The following is a 20,947-nucleotide window of genomic DNA, read 5'->3' as shown; positions in this document are numbered from 1 at the left end:
ATAGATAGTAACGAAGATGCTAATACAACATTCTTCATTCATTATAATATCTGAAAACTCTAAACCTTACGAGGAAGGTTTGACTATCTGAGTATCAGAGGAAATTGTCAGATTTTTGGAATATGAAAGACTCAAACACTGATGACAACAATTTTACTCTGTCAAGGATGCCTAGAGTAAATTCAATGGAAAGAATATTAAATGAATGCATAATATCTGCAAAGAGAACATTGACTAACATTACTTTCAAGTATGTTTAAGTTAATGCTTCTATAAAATACAAGCAGGAACCTATTACTTCTAGAATAATGAGACCTCCAAAAGGATTATAGGCACAATGCCTCTCAAAAATCTAGTGCTGGTGCATTGACTCCCAAGCCCAGGGTGTATTCATAGTCAATCTAGTCCAATACAGTGGTTCTGAGACTGACAGGCAGTAACTACTTGCCAATGACCAGCTAGACTCCTGACAACCAAAGATGTGCACCTCCAGGAAAGAAAACTTTGAAACGGCAGCATTCAGGACTTAAATGAAAACAGTCTAACCTAGAAGACACAAAGACTGTGAGACAGAATCATCAAATCTGTTTTGAATTCTCAGATTCTTGATTGTCACTGAATACTTTGTAACCTGGGCAGGATGACTAACCTGTTATTTTTCTTCTGTGAAATTAAGATATCTATACTTCCTCTATACAGTAAAATATTGTGAAAATCCAAAATGCTATTAAAATATTTCCTTTCATTGCTATCATTTTTGTGGAAATGCCACAAATGGTCAATGGATGGCTGGTCAATTTGAAGTCTATGCAGCTAATGAAGCAGGGCAATAAGCAGTCTATTTTCAAATACTTCTACACAAGTGGACAGACAGCTTCAAATGTACATTGGTGAATTGGTATATCTGCAAAAGACCAAAATAATCACCCCAGCAAAACTTCCATGCCTTCTATTTCTGCAGGTCTAATATGGATCAAAACTAATAATGACAAGTTTGTGCACCTGAAAAGCCATCACTAAACACAGACCACATTAGAAACTGTATGGCCAGATTTCCTGACTTCCTAAAATCAGTATTCCTCTTCTCAAGGGCATATATGTAAGCTTTGGGAACATGTTTTAGCTTAATGAATAAAAAAGTATTTTCCCTTTTACAGCTGTGTTTAAATAAAGTAATGAGGCAGAAGCTCAATATGTACATCCATAAATACATATATGTGCACACACACCAAGCAAAAATGTCCTTCATATTTATCTTTCCTCTTTAATCTTCATATCATTACACCGAAAAGCTGCAGTCTGCCGCTTCAAATAGACTTTGATTCATCATCTTCCCAAAGGTGTAAATCAGAGATCTTGCCTTGTGCTACAGTGTATGTCCTTGAAATTTCAGTTTCAAAAGTCCAGATCAGCTGGTGTTATGCAGTGGAGTACACGTTTGTCTAAAAGGTGAGTAATTTAGATCACCTTCAGTACACTAGGATCTGCTAACTATATCAAAATAAAAACACAGAAACCTGGCTACTGGGATTTTGCTGAAAATCACAATCTGGTGATCATAAATGAAGATACTCAGGTCACTAGAGATGTACCTAGAAGCCTGGTAATGGTGCTTTGATTGTTCATCAGTTAAAGAGCTCTTAACTCTTTTATGTCCAATGATTGCACTTTGTGGCAAAGTATGTGTTCACAAGGTATGACTTTTTATAGTATAATCTAGAGTATAAGCAATAAACAAGGCAATAAGTAAAGTCAAAGAAAAGGAGAGCAACAACATTAAAACGAGGATGTAACTCAGAAGAGAAAATCATTACGTGGATTCTATAATAGCTCTGCCATGGGGTACAGATGTGAGCCCATCTTTCCTTCTGCACAGAAGCAAAAAAATCCTGGTAGTTAGAAGCAATGACATTTCATGTGGTGAGTGATTCATTTGAGGGCTCTAAATTCTCTTGATCTTTGCTTCTAAAGCTTGAGGTTTGAAACCCAAGAGCAGGTGGAATCTATAAAGACTGCTGATTGCCATTCCTTAGAGCATTTGGTAAAATAGGCTATTTTTAAAATTCAGCAAGATGGGCGGTGATTCTTCCTAAAACAAGTTGGAACAGTGAAATCCACCATTAACCTTCTCTTTGCTGCTGGAAGCTATTTGTTAGTATGGGCCAGCCCACTCTGCTTCCCAAGGTGAACCCGTACATTTCTTACCCAGGACGGTGATGGTGGTGTAACTTTCCTGTGGGGGGTCAGTGTAGAGCTGGCAGAAGTATCTCCCTTCATCAGAAATGGAGACATTTGTCAACGACACCTTGAGTTCACTGCTAGAAAAATTCAGCAACTGAAACCTGCTGTCCTTCAGGGCTGTGAAACAAAACACTGAGTTAGTGACTATGAAAAGACAATGGCAGTCTATTTTCCTTAATTTGGGGAGGAAAAAGTCAGATGGTTAAAAAGGCAGCCACAGAGTGGAAAAATTCATTAAGCCTTTCTTTACCTGTTGGGTACTATTTTGGGTTTCTGCAGTAATTGCATATAGACAACTCTACCCAAAGAAAAGCCACACACACACACACACACACACACACACACACACACACACACAGTGGCACAATTCCAAGCACCATCAGTTTTTCAGCACTTGCTCATAATTGTTTTCAGTTTCCTATAAGAGATAAGCAAAATAAAAACAAAAGGAAAGGGCACATCCTGGGTCCTCTGACACTGGAAGCCAGCCCCTCTTAACCTTTAGGTACCAGAAATTCAGAAACTGAGGCCAACAAGGTCTCTAAAAATCTGAGGCTTAAAAAAAAAAAAAAAAAGCTGTTTCAAATAATGAAAGAGAACTAAAATTTCATTAGTAATAGTCTCAAGGGGAAATCTAAAAAATCACTTCAAAAATTATTTCAAGTTCCTAAGCCAGAACTTGGATCCATCTTAATTTATTTGATATGATTTAAGATGGAGTTATCAAATGTGGACGACCTAGGGCCACAGAGGCCATAAACTCATCCTGCAGTTTTCTAGCTATCTTCAGCTTCAAAGTTTGAAACTGATTAGACAACATGCAGGAAATCAAAGTCACCACAAAAGTAGTGTATGTGGGCTTTTTATTTATTTCAAATGTTCTCTTCTAAAGTCCTGTTAATTTGGGCAAAGGCTAGCATAGCCTATATTTTAAAAAAATCTGGTTTAAGAGTAAGAAGCTGGCTTCTCCTTTTAACCTCTCACATCTGTGTAAATGTTTCTTAGATTTATCAACTCTTTCTACAAGTCATGAATGTCCTGCAATATTGGGAGGAAAGGGGGCAAGTAGCCAGAAAGGGATATCCTGGATATCTGCTTTGGTCAGACACTAATACTCTTAAGTAGAATTTTCCCAAAGACTTAACTCTTGCTTTTGCCAAGCCCTGACATCCATTTGAACTATTTCTGTTACACATAATTTAGTTTCCATAAATGGCTTTTATTATATTATATTTGGAAAGATTTCAGCATATGGCTACCCCCACATACGAGAGGCTATGGTGAGATCTGGTTTGTCGATGCAAGCACAGATTGCCTTAGAAACTTCAATCTTCAAACCAAACAGATTACCTTTCAGAATGCTATATTTTCCTTGCCTTACCCTATTTGAGTTGTTTGTGTCAGTTAAGTATTTGGGACTCAATTGCAATTCACCTTGAATTACTACAATCAATTCCTATTGCAAAGTAAGACTGCCTTACTTTTAAAAGGGACCATTCAAGGTTTCTATTAAGTAGAAAGATTATGATTGCCTGTCTCTTCTTCCCTCTAAAGAATTGACTCAACTTTAAGCATCTAACATTACATTTAAAAAAAGGTGGCCTTAGCAATCTCTTTATCAAGACAACATGGAGGAAAAAAAAAGTTGTTGGCTAATACAGTAGGGATGGAAACTTACGCCTGAAGTCCCTGAAATAAATGGTCTGTCTGTTGGGGTTCAGTAGTTGAATCACAGAGTCATCACTCTTATTGACTTGGCAGCTGATCGTTGCGACTTCTCCCTCTATCACTGTCACGTCTTTCGTAAACAAATTCTGTCCATCACCTTAAAAAAAAGGGGAGGGAAGAAAAAGGTCAGAAAAAAATCTCTATCAATTAAAGTGTGGGCTCACATAATATGAGAAATAAGAAATGAGAAGTATATTAGAGCATGAACATAAGTAGCAACATTTGGTATGATGGTTCTAATACTTTTCTCTAAAGTTCACAAAATGAGTCTACTAAAGTAAGGCAGACACAGGGATAAAATACAACTGAGCCTGGAACCCATACATTCAAAAGCTGTAATGCTGAGGTGTAGGCCTTCAAGACTTTGCACTGTTGAGTGGTGTAAGCTGACGAGGTCTGAGGGTCAGAGCGCTGGCTTGTGTCATGAGCTGAAGCTCTCACAACTGGAGGAGGGAAGATACACATGGTTGACCCTAGCTCACACACCCTTGAGCTAGGTAAGCTATCTGGTCAAGGAGCCACTTAACAGAAGTAGGTAGGAAGGTTCAACAAATAATCTTGTCTTGTTAGTAGATGTCGACATTCCCAATGTACAGGCAGTTCATTTAGTCATTGTGTGGGAGTGAGAACTGAACTGACTATGACTCTTGGGATCTCAATAAAATCTGGGGAAGGCTTACATAAGTTGAGTTTGTTAGTCCGCTCTCAAAAACTCATACCTTCAGGACTCACTCAAAGCCCCAGGCAGCCCTGAACCCATGACCCTTTCTGTAGATCACCCTCTCCAGCCGTTTAGAAAATCTCTTTCAGAACATGTCAAAAAGTCAAGGGTTTCAGATCCACAGCTATATGGCTTATCTCCAGATCTGCTCTAGTTTGTTGCTTCTAAGATTAGTGACAGCAGCCAAGGCACCTCATAAATGTCCTAAATGATCCACAGTACAGGTAGGAGAAGAGGAGAGTTCAATTCAAAAGCAAAAGATGAAGCAATTGTTGAGAGTTCAATTCTGCACCCGGCATAGCAGGGGAGAAGGGAGTATATGACAATGTCCTAGGCTTCGAGAAGCTGCAAGGTGGGTAAAAACTGACACCTAAATCCTACTTACAGAACAAGAAAGAATAGTATCAGCAGTAGAAGCAATGGTCAATCAGGAAGGGGGAGAGATTGCTTTTTAGCTGTGTGATCTCAGGAAAATTATTTCAAGTTCCTAAGCCAGTTTCCCATCTGCAAAATGGGGACAGTAATGAAGAGCTATCTCATAAAGCTGTTATAAATATAAAGTGCTTATCACTGTGTCTAGCTTCTCATAAAACTAAATAAACGGTAGCTGCTATCATCATCATCATCATCGTCTCATCATTGTCATTCTCTAGATGTCAAATCCAAACTTTTATTAAGCCATTATTATGTGTGAGGAGTAGTGTGAATACAAGAGTAAATGCTCTTGGTTCCAGCTTTCAAACTCTTATGTATCAACTCAATGTAACTTATTTATTCCTTAAAAAAACATTGTCACATTAAGAAACAAAGGTCAAAGATAAATACTAATCTAAAAAAAATGTAGTCAGAATAAGATGCAATTAGAATAAATGGAGGATTTCCACCTGCTATCATATTTCTGCTGAAGGATTCTTTTTTGGCAGAACACAGTGGGAAAATATGAGAAGGGGTGTCTAAGATGGCTTTAAGCCAAATCCACCTAGAAATAGACCAGCCCCTGGCAGAGGATTAGAAGAGAGGAAACTAGAAGGATAAGGGGGAAAAAATTATTAGAGCCACAGATAAACAAAAATTATTGGTGCTTGAGGAGCAAACCAAAATGAAACCTGACCTTGAGCTCCATGATCCAGGGAATTAACCCAGGTGTGAGGATGCAGGCCCACAGGGCCTGCAGACAATGAGAGGGTAAATTTCCCTTAGCTGGATCCAGTAGTGGAAGCTTAGGAACTAAACCATGTTACAGAATAACAACAAAGAAAAAAAAATGATCAGAAAAAAAGGGGATGAGATGCTTTTTAAAAATTTTTCCCTGAGTGGGTTACTATGACAAACACAGAATTCAGAACCAAGCTGGAGGGAATAGTTTATTCCCAGATTTGAGAAAAAAACAAGAAAGGAATTCCTGCCAATCAAGCAAGCTTTTCAAGGTGGACAGGATGGCCCTGGAAAAAGTGTGGACAGAAAGGACATCGTCTTTATATTCTCAGGGTAATTCAATCTAGTAAAAAAATTAAGAAAAAATTAAACTGCATGATTCAAGTGCTAGGCAAGCCTTTAAAAATGGGGACTTGCCTTCAGGAAACTAGAATACAAATGGGAACCTTACTTCGGTTGTGGGAGGATTTCTTGTATCTGAAGAAAGTTTATTAGCAACACAAATAAGAATCTTCCACTTATAAAATGTACGACCACAAAGGCATTAATCCCTTCAACAAAAACAAGGCCTCATAGACGCTAACTACTATCTTGAAGCTAATGGGACTTAAAGCCACTTGCAATTCAATTAGGCACTAATAGAATAGTTCCTGTGGAAACAACCATATGCTTTAATTTTAGTTTCTTACTAGAAATCCTAAGGCTGGTATATTCTGTAAGGGACATACAGTATTCATATTAAGACTATAAAGCATTTATATAGGGGATGGAAGCAGAGAGGAGTTGACTATAACTTTACATCTTAAGCAATGAGGGTAATAAACAGAACCAGAGGCATTTCTGTGTGCTTTTTATAAAGCCTAAACATTCTTAATTATTACTTATAATTAAAGACCATACCCTTATAATATGTAATTACTGAGCAAATCATTCAGGTAAACTTTTCCCATCTGTAATTTTTTGCCCTTGCTGCCTTCAACAAATCCATGGCGATGTTGTCAACATTACTGTATTATTTTTTTGAAATTATTAAGACCAACCTAAAATCTAGTTTCTCAGAAAATGCCAATTTCTAGCTGTGTTAACATGGTTCTAATGCCAATGCTAAAAAATTATAAGTGATAATGAAATATTTTGCTGAAAGATATCAGAGTGCTTTGCCTGATGGTGGTGGCCCAAGGATGTCATTCTATAAAAATCACCAATAAATTATACGGGTCAGCTAGATGGCAGTTATATTAAATAGAGCTCCATACTTTGAGGCACCATAAGATGGCTGCAATGGGATAATAATGACCTATTTATTTGAGGCAAAGGAAGTGAATGACAGTGATGAAAATATGGTATGTGTGTCAGTGCTCTTAAATGCCTGAAGCCTTTATGTAAAAATAATTTCTGCTCACATCCTCAACTATTTCTTCCAAACAGAAGGGTGCACTGTGACTTGATAAATTTCCCCTTGAAATAGATATCATGACAATTAGGTTGTTATAAAATACAATTTGATGTGTAGTAGAAGTATAAAAACAGGCTACTTTGGTGCCTTTCTTAAAAAACCTATTTATAAAACATTTCTGATTTTCTCAAGCTCAACTAGTGAATATACTGTCAAGGCAGAAATAGCACATGTTCTGGGCAAAAGAAATCAAATAGGCACAATATACTGTGGCCATTAAATAAGGCTATTAGCTGCAAGGTAATTTATTTTAAGGGTGGAACAATGTCTGGCATGTATAGACACCTTTGATGGTTAATTGGTATATATGGGTGAGGTTTGGGAGTGAGAATCTGGATTTCAGTTTATACCAGCAACTGTTATGTTATAGGGAGTACATTCCCCATATCTTCCAGACTCGCCCCAATTTCCAAAAATAAAACTCTGGCAATGGAGAGGCCTATTCCCTCATAAGCAAGTCTCCTGTAGCAAACTGGAAGTTGCTAGGCCATTTATCACAATCAAGAGAGAGATTATCTAAAAAAAATGTAAAATTATTTTGATGATTAGCAATGACCATTACTGCTGAGTTGGAGTAGGGGTAGGGGTGCAGTTGGCATATAAATCCCCTATTAATTCAATCTTAAATTAACATAGCTCATGGATTCTCTCCTAAAACCTCATTTTGTTATCAACTCCATTTAGATGGCATTGCATAAACTGGAGTCTATTCAAACAACAACATGCCCTCCCTTAAGGAGGTGATGGGGCACATCTTAAAAGCAAGAATTGGAAACAGTCAATGGGGAGGAGAGCAGTTATCCGGTGCTGAGCGCTGTGCTCACAGCTGCATTACATACTTTCTCCTTTTAAACTCTTGGAATTTTTAATAACCCCACTTTAAAGACGAAAAACCAAAGACTCAGAGAGATTTGAATAAGTTGCCTGATACAATTCAGCTAAGGGGCTAGCTGGTGTTTGAACTCAGTTCTGCCAGGTTCTTCCGCCATAAAGCTTGTCCTTTTTACCAGCCAACATCAGGATTGGGTGCCAAGGTTCTACTGGCTCTGCCTTGGAAAATTTACTTGTTTTTAAAGAGGGTTATTTCCCTATGAGCAACTTCTGATTTTTTTTATTTCCATAATTTATCCAGAACACAATTACACACTTCAAGATGAGAGAGGAACTGTCCTGAATGTAAAACACCTTGTTTACTACTGCTTCCTTCTTTCAGTGCTCAGCACACTCTGCCCCCAGAGAAAGCCTTTATTACCAGTGCATGGCGGGCATTTGCCAGCACTGAGAGCTCTCGCCCCCGCTGCCTGGCTGCTAATAAATAAAGCACTTCATTTACACTAGGGGAGTCTCTCCAGTCAAGTCCATAATAAAAGGGCAAGTCATAGTTAAAACAGAATTCAGTTTATGCTATGGCAACTATGTAAACTCTTACTGACACCACGGAGCACCCGTGACACTAAACTAGGAAGACAGTTTGCCCAGAGAAAGCAAATAATGTTCCTGACCTGCTCCTTCAGTAGCAAAGTCACGTCAGAGAAACTTTTTCCCCCTTCCTCTGCTCCATGGAAGACGGAACCTAACATTAAATCAGCACAGTGTGGTCTAAACAGGAAGGACTCAAACCCAAAATACAGATGGCTAAAAAAGGAAAAATCATCCTGCTTTTGATCAGTGTAGTTAGTACTTTAAAAAATTCCACTATAGTTCTTGAAATTTACTCAAATGAAAGTCTCAGGGGTTTTCGTTCTTACCAAGAGACATCTAGGTTTGAAATTTTCAAAGAAGCAAAACACTTGCATGCTTTCGGAGGCCTTATTTTCAATTGGTAAATGAGCCCTCTCTGACTTGAAGCTTCCACTGGCTTGACGCCCAAGTTCGCTTCTGTTGGATCCTATTTTTATAAGCGTGTTCAGGATGTGCCCAACTTGGAAGAACAGTGTCTACCCCTACCTGAATAAAACCATCATCACCAGAAGATCCACCAAAATTCCTGCTACAGAAAGTTAGTACAGTCGAGAACACTTCAGACAAAGAAATAAAAAATTAAGATCCTGTTGAAACCCAGAGGGAAAAATCTTTCTAACTGCATATGTTCACCCAAGTCAACGTAAACACAGTGTGCACTGCAAATCATTAACAAAGCCATTAAGATTTGATTTCTATCTAAGCAATTATTGTCAGCATATTTTGTACATTTCCTTTAAAAGACTCAATCCTATCTTTCAATTCATTAATCTGTTCCCTACATTTACAGAGTTTTATATCAAATCAGAAACCTATTTGAATTAATAAGAATTACAGGAAAAGTAATTTGAAAATAAATTATTTGAAGTTCAAGCCACGAAAGCTTTTGATGAAAGAATTCAGTCCCATTTAAACCTTACAGTAACATTTAGTCAGCCAATGTATTGATGAGAGACAGTGAGAACCAGTGTCCAAAAAGAGGGGTCCATCAACCGTGGATTAAGGTTAAGGGCAAGACCTCCTCAACACAAATACAATTTTTTATTTCAGAGAGAGGCAATACTTCAACCTTCATGAATACTTGAATATTTATTTAAAAATCAAAAGCAATCAATCTGTCTGTTGTTTACAAAGCTTGTTAACCTTTTTGATCCTCATCCATGTTTTGCTATCCCAAACTCTGAAGTTGAAATGTTGATTGTCTGATCCAAGGATTGTCTCTTTAATGTTCAAAATAACTACAAATATGTACCATACAGATCATAAATGTAGAGATAAAAGAAGCATAACCAAATAAACAAATAACTGAGTGGACAAGAACATATGACATCGACCCAAACATTTCATTTATGCCACCTTCTTCTTTATAGAACACTTTTGGAATCAAAGATCAATAGAACAGCAAGGAACAGAGATCAACTCTCACTTTATAGATGACGACTCTGAAGCCCAGCAAGGAGAAATGTCTAAAATCATATGGTAGGCATGAAGCACCTGCCAAGAGCAGAGATCAGACCTCTGCTTGAGTCATTAAGCTATTTCTGTTCTTGGCTATTTCTAAGTAACATGTATCGATCTGTTTTTAATTACAAAAAGCAATATATGCTCAAGATTTTGTTGCTGTTGTTATTTTGAAAGTTTTGTTTTTACAGTATGTGTTAATACTGTATCCTATGTCATAGAAATGGTCAGGATCCTGTAAAAATCTCCTGTGAAATAATTACTGCTGTATCGCTTGAGTTTATGGCAAGAAAAAATATTGAGTTTAATCTAATCTCCTTTAATAATCAGTAAAAGGTGAGGCAAATTTTTGAACGGCAAGTTAAAGAGTAATCTTCTTCAGAGCCGGTTTTTTTTTCAATTAAAATTGTTGATTTCCCCTGAATACAAAACAAAAAAATATCATCTGACACAACATTAAGCTATTCATGAATATTCTGTATACACATTCTTGTTTAGTTGACTAATGGCAAATTAACGTTCTCTATTTTAGCTTAAACACATAGTATAGGTAGTTTGATTAGCATTGAATTCCAAAAGCTGATTACTATGCATGCTTTGATTATGTAATTACATAATAGAGTATAATGGCTCCTTTGGAGTCATTATGATCTATATGGCAAATATGTTTCAGTTTTGCTATAGTTTAAATACACGTTGAGATGACAGCTCATAACAAGGTTCCACTTTTCAGTCTTATCAGCTAAATGGGCATTTTCCCATTCATCCTAACATCTCCTTGACACCAATTAAGGCCTATTGTGTCAAGCTGCATACAATTTTGAGAAATTCCCTTTGTTTTCTTGGCATTCAAAAAGGACATTAATTTTAAAAGCTGTATTAAGCAAAAGGCCTTGCTTAAAAAAAAAAAAAAGGGCTGAAATTCCATCCTTCATCCACACTTTGAAAGGTCTGCAGGGAATCACATCTAGTTCATTAATCACTGTTCAGACAACCACAAGGGGGTTAAAGATGGAATTTCACCTTTAACTCCAAAATGCACATGAAGAGAGAATAGCCAAGAATACTGATGCTTACGGTGGTGGCTCACCACAATGTACTCAGCTCAGGGTCTAACTGAACATCAACCACATCAAGTGACACAAAGGCCCAGTTCTGCAAATCTCTTTTCTTCCACTATCCCTTATATTTTGAAGTTCCTTGGAGCGGGGAGAGGCAGCTATGCAATAGCACAGCAAGATTTCTCCTTCACAGTCCCCAAACTGGGTTTTTCATAGATCTAAGGCCAACAAATCTTACCCAGTGAATAGATTTTTGATAATTCCATCCTGACCTTACAAACTGGAAAATAGTCTGGCTTTAAAGTAGGAAAAAAAAGTTATTGTAAGGAATTATGTAAAGTTTTTCTTGTCCCCATGAAATTCTTTAATCTCAGTTGCAAGAAAAGTTATTTCTGCTTTTCTCTCCCAAGAGAATGATCCCATATTCCATGCCAAACCAAAGGTGACCAGAGTCTTAACTTAAAAGACGAATAAGAACCAAGCTATTTTTACCTTTGTGGCTATGGGTTTTCAGAAGACTGAAGAACTGAGGTCAAACACAGTCCAACTTGTATTTACATACAGGATGGGCATCTCTTTTATGAAAGGAAACATTGATTAGATGTGTAAAAACTGTTTTCAAGGACAACTGTAACAAAAGGAAGTAGTTACAGCATCTGCACTTGTGCTATTTCAATTTCAACCATCACATTAGCTGTCTTCCCTTTAAAAGACTCTAGGCTCAATAGGACTTTTTAATCAGGGCCCACACCACTAAAAGGGCCAAGCAATTATGACTCTTAAGGTCTGAGCTGCCTGATCCTGTCAAGGAGGAGGTGTAATCCACCCTACAGAATGTTTATGTGCAATGATACCCATCCACTAAACCTGAAGATCTGAATTAGCTTTTCCATTAAAATTCACTCATCAAAGAAGCTAATGGCAGTAAAAGAAACAGGAATATAAAAATAAACCGTAAAATAATGATCATTGAATCCTTTTGCTCTTCTCTCTGAAAGGTGAAAGCTCCAGACTTGTTCCATCCTCTCTTTCCCTTTCATGGCTGGACAGGTAGCATGGTCTTTTTGTTCATTGATAAGATTGCATGTTTTATTTTTCTGAAGAGAATATTGCCTAACCCTGAAGAAAAACTCACTCCAGGGGACAGGCTTTATAAAAATTAAAAGAGAGAGAAAAATAGAGCCCCCAAAGTAAAAAAAGCTCCTGTTTTATTTGCTTTTGAGATGACATTGAAGTCACCTTGTGGAAGAGTCATGTTAAGCCTGCTAAATCTGCTTAGAGGCTCTTGGGAGAAAGGGGCTCTTTAAAAAAATATTAATTAAAAAATAACCACAGTCATCCAACTTGGACTTTGGAGAAGAACAATCTGAAGACAGAGGCTTCTTATAAAACTAATTGTGTTGGCAAAGCAAGTAGTTTCTTCTCAATGGATTTGATTCTATGATGCTCGTTTATGGCAAAAAGAGAATAAAAGAACAGTTTCAGATTGAGCTGCTTCAGTACAATTCAAAGCTGGCTGGTATTCCAGCTTTTCAAAAAGATATTAAATTTCTTTTAGACAAAATGGAGTTGTGCTGAAGGCCAATTGTTGATCTTCTGCATCAACCACTTTGCTAATGAACTGATAATATGATATTATATTCTCTGAGATATATTAAATGACTGCTTTGCAGAGTGGAAACAGGTTGTATAAAATCCTGCTGCCCATGAGCATGGACTATTGGGAAGAAAATCACATTCTGAAAGGGATGAATTGTGTAGTTGGTAGTAACAGCTGATGAAGCATAAACTTTCACACCATCCACTGTGGTGATCATGGGTGCTAAACTCAGCTGAATTCTGAAATGATGGGAACTATATGCATTTCTAAAACCACACCCTATTTACAACTAAAACCAAGGGTTTACATATCTAAAACTCAAAATACATGTTAAGGTACTTAAAAATCACAAAGAAAGACACAAGTAGTAGGTTTTAATATTCCTACAAAGACTTAAGGAGACCTTCGAAAATTTTCCCTCTTGCCCCGGAAGAGAACTCAGTGGCCCAAATAATTATATATACTGCAGCAGCCTCAGCTGAGTTCTCCCTCTGTAAAAAAACATAATGCTGCCTTTTGCTAACCAAATGAAGAGAAAAATTTAGGATTTCAAAGTCATAGGGATGGCTGATCTGCTGTAGTCTCTTCTACTGAACTGATGGTTCTCAATTCCCACAAGCTGTAAGCCTATCAGGGGCACGAACGGTTCACAATACTTGCCAATACTAGTTATTCCTCTACAAAATTCTTTAAATTGAATTTCTGTAGAACTCCAACCTCAAGTCTCAATGGAGATAGCACATGTATTTCCCTTACTTTTTATACCTTGCTATTAAGCACCCAATTTAATATCATTTTTTTCCTTTGATAAGAGGTACCATGATTAAACTTGGGTCATTTTTTGCTTCATCTCACTATAAGCTGGAGTTTTTTCCTTTACATTTGCCTCCAGGGTATTAAAAGATTAATAATTAATGTAAGGATATTTAAAATCACAAGGCTATAACATGTAACAATAATTACTACGAACACAGAAGAAAAGGAAAGTGACTGCTATTCTCTACGTCTGGAGGCAAGAAAAACAAATTATTTCTTTTCCGATGTGCTTAGTACTATTAATTTTTTTAATATCAAGAAAATTCCCACTATTACCTAGAGGGGGGGGCATTATTTAAATTGTCTACACAATAACAACAACTAATATATATTTTAAATGTTTTCTGTGTTCCAGGCACTATGCTTCATTTTTTTTTTACATTATCTCATTTAAACCTCACAACAATCCTACGTGGTTCAATCTTATTATCATCCCCAATATATAGCCAAGGCAACTAAGATTTAGATAGGTGAAATAAGCGGCTAACGCCAAAATCTGAACCTGTGTCTGTTTAAGTCTAGATCTTGTGCTATTAACTATTATGCTATTAATGAGGTAGCTGAAAAGACATTAAGCTTTATGATGCTAAAAGAACAAAGGGAAACTAATGGAAGTATCTACACCTTCTCATTGCTATGACTCAGGAATAAAACCAAGTAATATAGAAAGAAACCTGAAGCCAAACAGCCCATCTATCTGCAATCAGTATGCTCCAATACACAGCACTGATAAAATCAGCTCTATAACCAGAGCCCAAATATCAGGTCTTTAGTATTTGGAGAAGAGAAGTCTGTTCTGCTGAAATGATCCAGACTCGAAAGCAGTTCCACTCCAACTTCAGGCATTTACCTGCTTCAAGGGCATTCATTAGTATTGACAGTCTATGTGACTGAAATTTGGCTGTAATAGCAGTCTCTCTCTACATCTCCTCGTTCACTTTTCCTGCCAACAAGAGCCACTGAAAACCTTCCAAATTTAAAGCTTAGAGCCGACAGGACAAGCAAGTAAGGATATCAGTTGGAACACATCAGATATGGACTCAGAGTGAATGTCAGCTTCAACTGACATTACTACAGAAACAGAAAATGGGGAAATGGGAGGGGAGAGAAGTTTCATATTCTCATTCTAGAGAGTATTCCGAGTGTGTGTAATGTGGTTTGTTCAAGAAACAGCTGTAAATCCATGATAATCATCGTGCTGAATAATGCCACAACATTCAACTTACATCTCCTAGGAGGAAGTCAAGCAGCTTTGGACTATTATATGAAACAACAATTTTTTTAGCTGGAAAATTGGGTTCCGTGACTAAGGCTCTTATTGGTGAGTTATTCACTGTATCATCTGTCAATCATAAAAGCAAGTGGTGGTTTTTTCTTAACCTCTGGGCTCTGGAATTGCTGGTACCAGCTGAGTCTGGGAAGTAACATATTAGAGTTAGAAAGCTCTGTTAAGCCAGAGTTTGATGAAGAGGTTGCATAAGGAGAAAAGGCAGTGGCCCAGGGAGATTCCACATTCTACTCTCATGCTTGTTGATTGCCCAGTGCAGAGCCTATGTCAGTCAGATATGCACAGTAACTAACCAAATTGGTGCCATTATAAAAATAACTTGATTAGTATCGTCCAAGTGTGGGCTGCTGATTAATCATCATTGAAATTAGAGATAAGTGATAAAGACATTGCTCGTGATTTGTTTTTCACTAGTAAGGGGGCAGCAAAGGAGAAATGAGATCATCAGACTTGGGAAATAGGAGTCTCTGCTGTGGTTCTGAGGTTCCAAGTGCTGAAACTCTGAATCTGTGTCTACATTTTAAAATGGGTGAAAGGTGTCTCTCCTGGGCTTATTAGGAGACTCAAGGGATAAAATGCATAACAGTATTGTTAAGTTCCAAAAATGCAAAATAAAGAATAATAATCTTCATATTCTTCTCCAGCTTCTGTCTACACTACTAAGACCTTCTTACGATCTTCCATAATCTGCTGAAAAATTGTTTTAGAGGTTTAGGTGTCAGTAATTTTATTCCAAAGCTAATGAAAAGCAAAGAGTAAATTAAAACATCTTCATCAAACATTTATGTTAAATTACAAATTAAATCACTGTGTGTGTGTGTGTGTGTGTGTGTGTGTGTAAAATATAAGGCAAATCACAGAACTGGATATTATTTCCTGGGTTCCCTCCCTTTCTGTACAAGTTCATAATTAGTTCAAGAGAGAAATCTCCACTTCTCAAGGTATACAGGGTGACCAGAGACAGGTTGATAGTATATCATACCATCTTCTTTGGAAAACCCCAACAATCAACATTTCAGCTATCTGGCTGGAATCCTGAGGGAATATGATCCACAGAAGTCAGCTTTCCATATAATTGAATCTCTCTCTAAATGCCAAAAGTGAAACTCAACAAAATGAAAAATTATGTAGAGCTTGCTAACTCCCCCATATTCTTCATCCTATTCTTCAATACAGGAAGAACCCCATGAATTAGTGAAATATGTAGGAATGTTTGACCCTTCTCTAACCAACCTTGGCCTGTTAGGATTGTATATGTCCTCTGCTGCTTCCTCTCAATACTGGCTGCCCCTTTTCACAGATAACTCCTTCCTTTATTACTAAGTGCAAGAGCTCTGAGAAAGCTATGGAATGTTGAGACCTTTACTGCTTACTAATGAGTTCCTGGGTGTGTCAAGGATGTTTGAGGTCTCTAGAAATCTAACCTTCACTAAGTGGTGTGCTCCTGTGGCATGAGGGGGTGTAATTTCTCCTTTCCATTTGACACTGAAGAAAAGTGCACAGATAAAATTTAATAATAATATTTGATTTAGCTTGACAATTATACTCTGACACTAATAGGTATTCTTAGGTAAAAATATATCCTTGAATGTAGGAAGCAAATCAATACATAATTGGTGACTGACACTAGTTGGCTACTGACATTAATTTCTTATTTTATTACTTGATCAAGCCCACCTATTACTAAACTATTTATAAAAGCAGCAAAACTGGCCAGGGAGGAATTCCTGCTGGTCCTGCAGATTGAGCTCAAAGCCACTGGCTTACTCTAGGACAACTGCCCAGTTGTCTGGACTTCTAACACAACAGAGAGTCTATCTGTCTCAGTCCTTGCATGCTGACTGTTCTGGGATCACTTGTTTATAGAGTTGCTTCCTTCATTTGATTTTGATCTGGTATCCTAGTTATTAGCTGGACCTTGGGCAAGTAACTTAATCTCTCTATGCTGCAAGTTTCTTATAAAATGGGTATAAAAATACCTCCCTTAGGATCTAGGTTATTTTGAGTACCAAATTGTTCTCATTTGGTGGGTTGAAGCCAGATCCATATATTCTTGTACAGTAGGCAGTCTAGCACAAGAGTTTCATGCCCAAAACATTATTATTTTAATTATTTTTACCACTAACATATGCCTTTTTGTATCGCTGAAGCATAGCATAGTGTCAGCTTGTGGGCAACTGTTCAATTAATGTTTATTGAATGAAGTTACTAAATAAAAGCCTATTTTTGACCTTCACAGGCCCTAGGCGCTCTCATATTTGGAGATAACTAGTCCATATAACAGAAAATATTAAATATACCATAGTAAATATAACTTTGAATTTAAAAATTTTAAGTAATTATTTTGATTTTGAAATTATCTGCGATAGTATTTTATTTGAAGTCAATAATTTTCTTTTCCACATTGCAAAGGTTATCTACAAGGCTCTTGAAAAGAAATAGGCCCTAGTATTGTGCCTACAGTGCTCCATGGAGAAAACAGCCCTGCTTCAAGAAGTTCCTAACACTTCAAGAGAGACAGACACACTCGCATGCACACAACACAATGTGATAATACTCATATAAGTCATAGGTTACTAATGTGGCTCTAGAAACTGTGAAGGATGGAGAACCCACTCACTGGGTCTACACAGGGGAAAGGAAAGGATAGTTTGAAAGGATCATGATTTATTTAGAACAACATGAAGAGTACAGTGTGCCCTGAAGAAAGAAAGAAAAGGATGCTTTCTAGAAAGGTCAGTGGGGCCAGATATTGAAGGACATTATATGCCAGGCTAGGGAATTTGCACTTTATCTTGTAATTAATAGGGAGCCATTAAGTGATTGTAATCCAGGGAGTGATATGATCACATCTGTATTTTGAAAGATAACTTTCATGTGGAGAGGGAGGAGGGACTAGAGGCAGTTAGATCAGTTAAGTGACTTCAGTCACACACTAAGTACTTAGGAGCTGATAAGAGTCAGGTGAAGGGATATGGAGAAGAAAGAGCAGAGATCAGGACTAAAGAAAAGAAAGTGAGGAGGAGTCAAGAATACTTCTAGGTTAAGCACATGGGTTTTGCCATTGGTTTTCAACTCAGCAAAAGGGAGAACTCAGTGTTCCTCAGTAACCTCTACTCGATTCTAGTTAATGTTTAGTGGCCTTCTAAGGAAAGTCCAGCAAAGAGCTCACTTTAAAAAGAAGCTAGAAGGCAAAAAACACACACATTCTCATAGCCTCTATTGTTCATTACACTCCTTTGTACCAAAATATAATCAGAAAATCTGGTGCCCCAACCCCCGCTCCCCTGCACTCTCAGTTTTACTTATTTAGTGTGGTTGACCAGCAGTTTTGACAATATCTAGGAGATTGTTAAAAATGTAGAATCTCAAACTCACAGCAAATTTACTGACTCAGAATCTGCCTATCAGACTCAGATAATTCCTATCAACATTGAAGTTTGAAGAGTTCTGGCCTACAGTAGTTTAACTCTCATCAGTCCTTATACAGGTATCACAATCTTAACTGGAGACTAATGGCTTAACCAGGGAAGATCTTAGAAAGTGGTCTGTTCCTAAGCAACTTGTTTTAAGGAAACTGGTGACTCTTGGGAAGTTGTGGGACATAAAGTTCATGAATCCCCACTACCAGATTGAGGTCAGTTTCCAGGAAAAAAACATTTTAAAAGGCACTTTCAAAAATTCACATATGCATGAAGATAAATTGGTACGGATCATTCATAAAACCAGTAGGAACTAGAATCTAGCATACATCCTCAAGTTCTGCACAACAACCATTGCACAAATGAAAAATCCTCTCCCAAAGCAGCTAGCTGACTGTGACCAAAGCAAATAGATTATTCTGCATTTAGCTGCAAAAAACAACTACTTCTAGCCAGTGCTGTCACACTTAGTGGGGTTTGTCAGTTCACATGCTGTAGTACCCTAGTTAAATTTTTGCTTATTTGGTTTTACTGTGTGTTTTGTGTTTGTAAGCGTTAAGCCAGCGAAGACAAAAACAACCGATCAGGAAATAAAGCAAGAGGTCCAAAATGAAAACCAAAAAGAGGCTGCTGAGGTTTGTTACAAAAGTGATGAAATTCAACTATATGATTTGCAGGGAGGAAAAAAAATAAAAGCTATCCTACCTATGGGGGGACAATAGGCCTTTTCACCCTGTTTAGTAGATAAAATTTGCCACAAAAATAGAGGTAATGGCATAAACAGAAGTATAAGAGAAATAAGATTCTTAGGCTAGAGATAGCAAGAACCAGGCTTCTATAGAGCCTTATAGAATGCTCAGGGGAAGAGTAGGTAAATAATGGTTTCACTTTCTTCACCCACCCCTTAATGAACATCCATGGATCAGCCTAGACCTCTAGCTTGTTCTCAGCTGCTGGAATGACTGTGCCTTGCTATTGGGATGCAGGTTAATAGCATCCTTAGCAGCTGCTCACAGGAGAGAAAAAAGCACTTCATTGAAAGCAAAGAATTCAACTCAGAGTAGGAATCTCAGTTTGAGGAGATCTTTTCTATTGCTCTGAAGCTTCATTAACCTAGAACTTCAACTCCTATGTAAGTTTCCTAATAAACTTTTTTGGGGGGTGGGAGAAGGGGAATAGCAAAATGGTCATTGCCATATTCTAGTTTCTGATCTTCCTGTTCTTTAACACACAGCAATTGCAACTGGTTTGCACTTCATTTCTCTAACAAATTTGCTCTTGTATGAAAGCTTTCAGTGGTTTTTTTTTTTTCTTCTTCTTTTTACCACTGGTGCACCCAGATGCTTTTACTGCAATGGAAGCAGATCTCTGAACAGTTTTCTGCTGGGTTACTAAAGTGCAGTTTTAGAGAGAATAATGTTCTGAATTTTGGTCTCTTAAAAAAGTCGTTAGGTTTATAGGCAGTCATGCTTGTCACATTTAGAGCATGAATTACGTACTTCATGGAAACACAGTTAAACCCCCACAGTTGTGCACAGCCATAATTTCTGCTGAAAAAGCACCAACAATTGAGGAACTTTATTACTACTACTTTTCATGTATAAGATGCCAAAAATCAACACTTCCAACATTATAAGGTAGATTTTCTTTTAAAAAAAAAAAAAGTTTCTCCTTTTTTCTTTTTTAAATAAAGCAAAAGGAAAAAAAGAAAACCCCTAATGGGCTACTTGCTGTTCTATTCGCTTTTTAGATTTGTCAATTTTTGAGTGACTGCCAGCACCAGGGACTCTTTGTAGCACCTTGTACTTGAGATATAATAAAAACATGAAATGATTAAAAATACTGTGAGTGTAACCGCAGAAGGGACTATATATTCTGGGCCCCAAGGAAGGCCGTTTCTTTGCAGAATCAGACAGACTCCATTTATGTTATTAAATTGTAGTACTGTTCACTGTCCGGGCTGGAAGCTTCCGACATGTCAAAAGCACTAAATATGTCCAAAGCATACATTAGAAACTTAACCTTTAGAATGCTGGTATCCCCTAGCCATGGAAACCAGAGGAGCATGGGAACTGGCATATTTAGTTCTATGACATTGTTCACAGGTCAAAAATGTTTATTGGTCAAAGAATGATTACTTTTACCAATAATTTGACACAACTCATTTGATTCGCAAGTGAATAAAAAAATAGGAGGAATTTAGGGAGGGCCTGGACACAGAATAAATTATTAGTATAACAGGCAGGACTGAGTAGTAGGGATAATAAAGCCATTAATAAAATGCTGTTTCTTTGAACATTAGCTTTGTGTCAGGTATCAAGCTGTTATTTTGCACACATTTGTATTCTCAAACTGCTGCATGCATAATCACCTGGACAGCTTGTTTTCTGAGCCCCACCCCAGGGTTTTTAATTCAGCAGGTTGGGGGTGGGCAATAATCTGCACTTCTAGTGAGTTCCCAGGTGATATTGCTGATGTAGGAACCATCTGAGAATTGGCATACATGATCTCATTGAATTCTTCACCATCTATTGAAG

The 20,947-nt window shown here is 37.4% G+C and overlaps 1 protein-coding gene across 4 annotated transcripts in view; it reads right to left on the bottom strand.

The window, feature by feature from the left end:
• The window catches only part of Cadm1 (cell adhesion molecule 1), a 314,369-nt gene that overhangs the window by 59,993 nt on the left and 233,429 nt on the right, over nucleotides 1-20,947 (bottom strand). For all 4 annotated transcript variants that reach the window (XM_076843737.2, XM_076843734.2, XM_076843735.2 and 1 more), the window contains exons 2-3: nucleotides 3,920-4,066; nucleotides 2,206-2,358 (exon numbers count right to left, since the gene is read on the bottom strand). In XM_076843737.2, the coding sequence (XP_076699852.1) occupies nucleotides 2,206-2,358; nucleotides 3,920-4,066 (300 nt within the window). The remainder of the gene's footprint in view (nucleotides 1-2,205; nucleotides 2,359-3,919; nucleotides 4,067-20,947) is intronic.

The sequence above is a fragment of the Callospermophilus lateralis genome, chromosome 2 (genome assembly GCF_048772815.1).
Source record: "Callospermophilus lateralis isolate mCalLat2 chromosome 2, mCalLat2.hap1, whole genome shotgun sequence".
Classification (NCBI taxonomy): Eukaryota; Metazoa; Chordata; class Mammalia; order Rodentia; family Sciuridae; genus Callospermophilus; species Callospermophilus lateralis.
The sequence above is the reverse complement of the archived record's forward strand: the minus strand, read 5'-3'. Positions and strand labels throughout refer to the sequence as shown.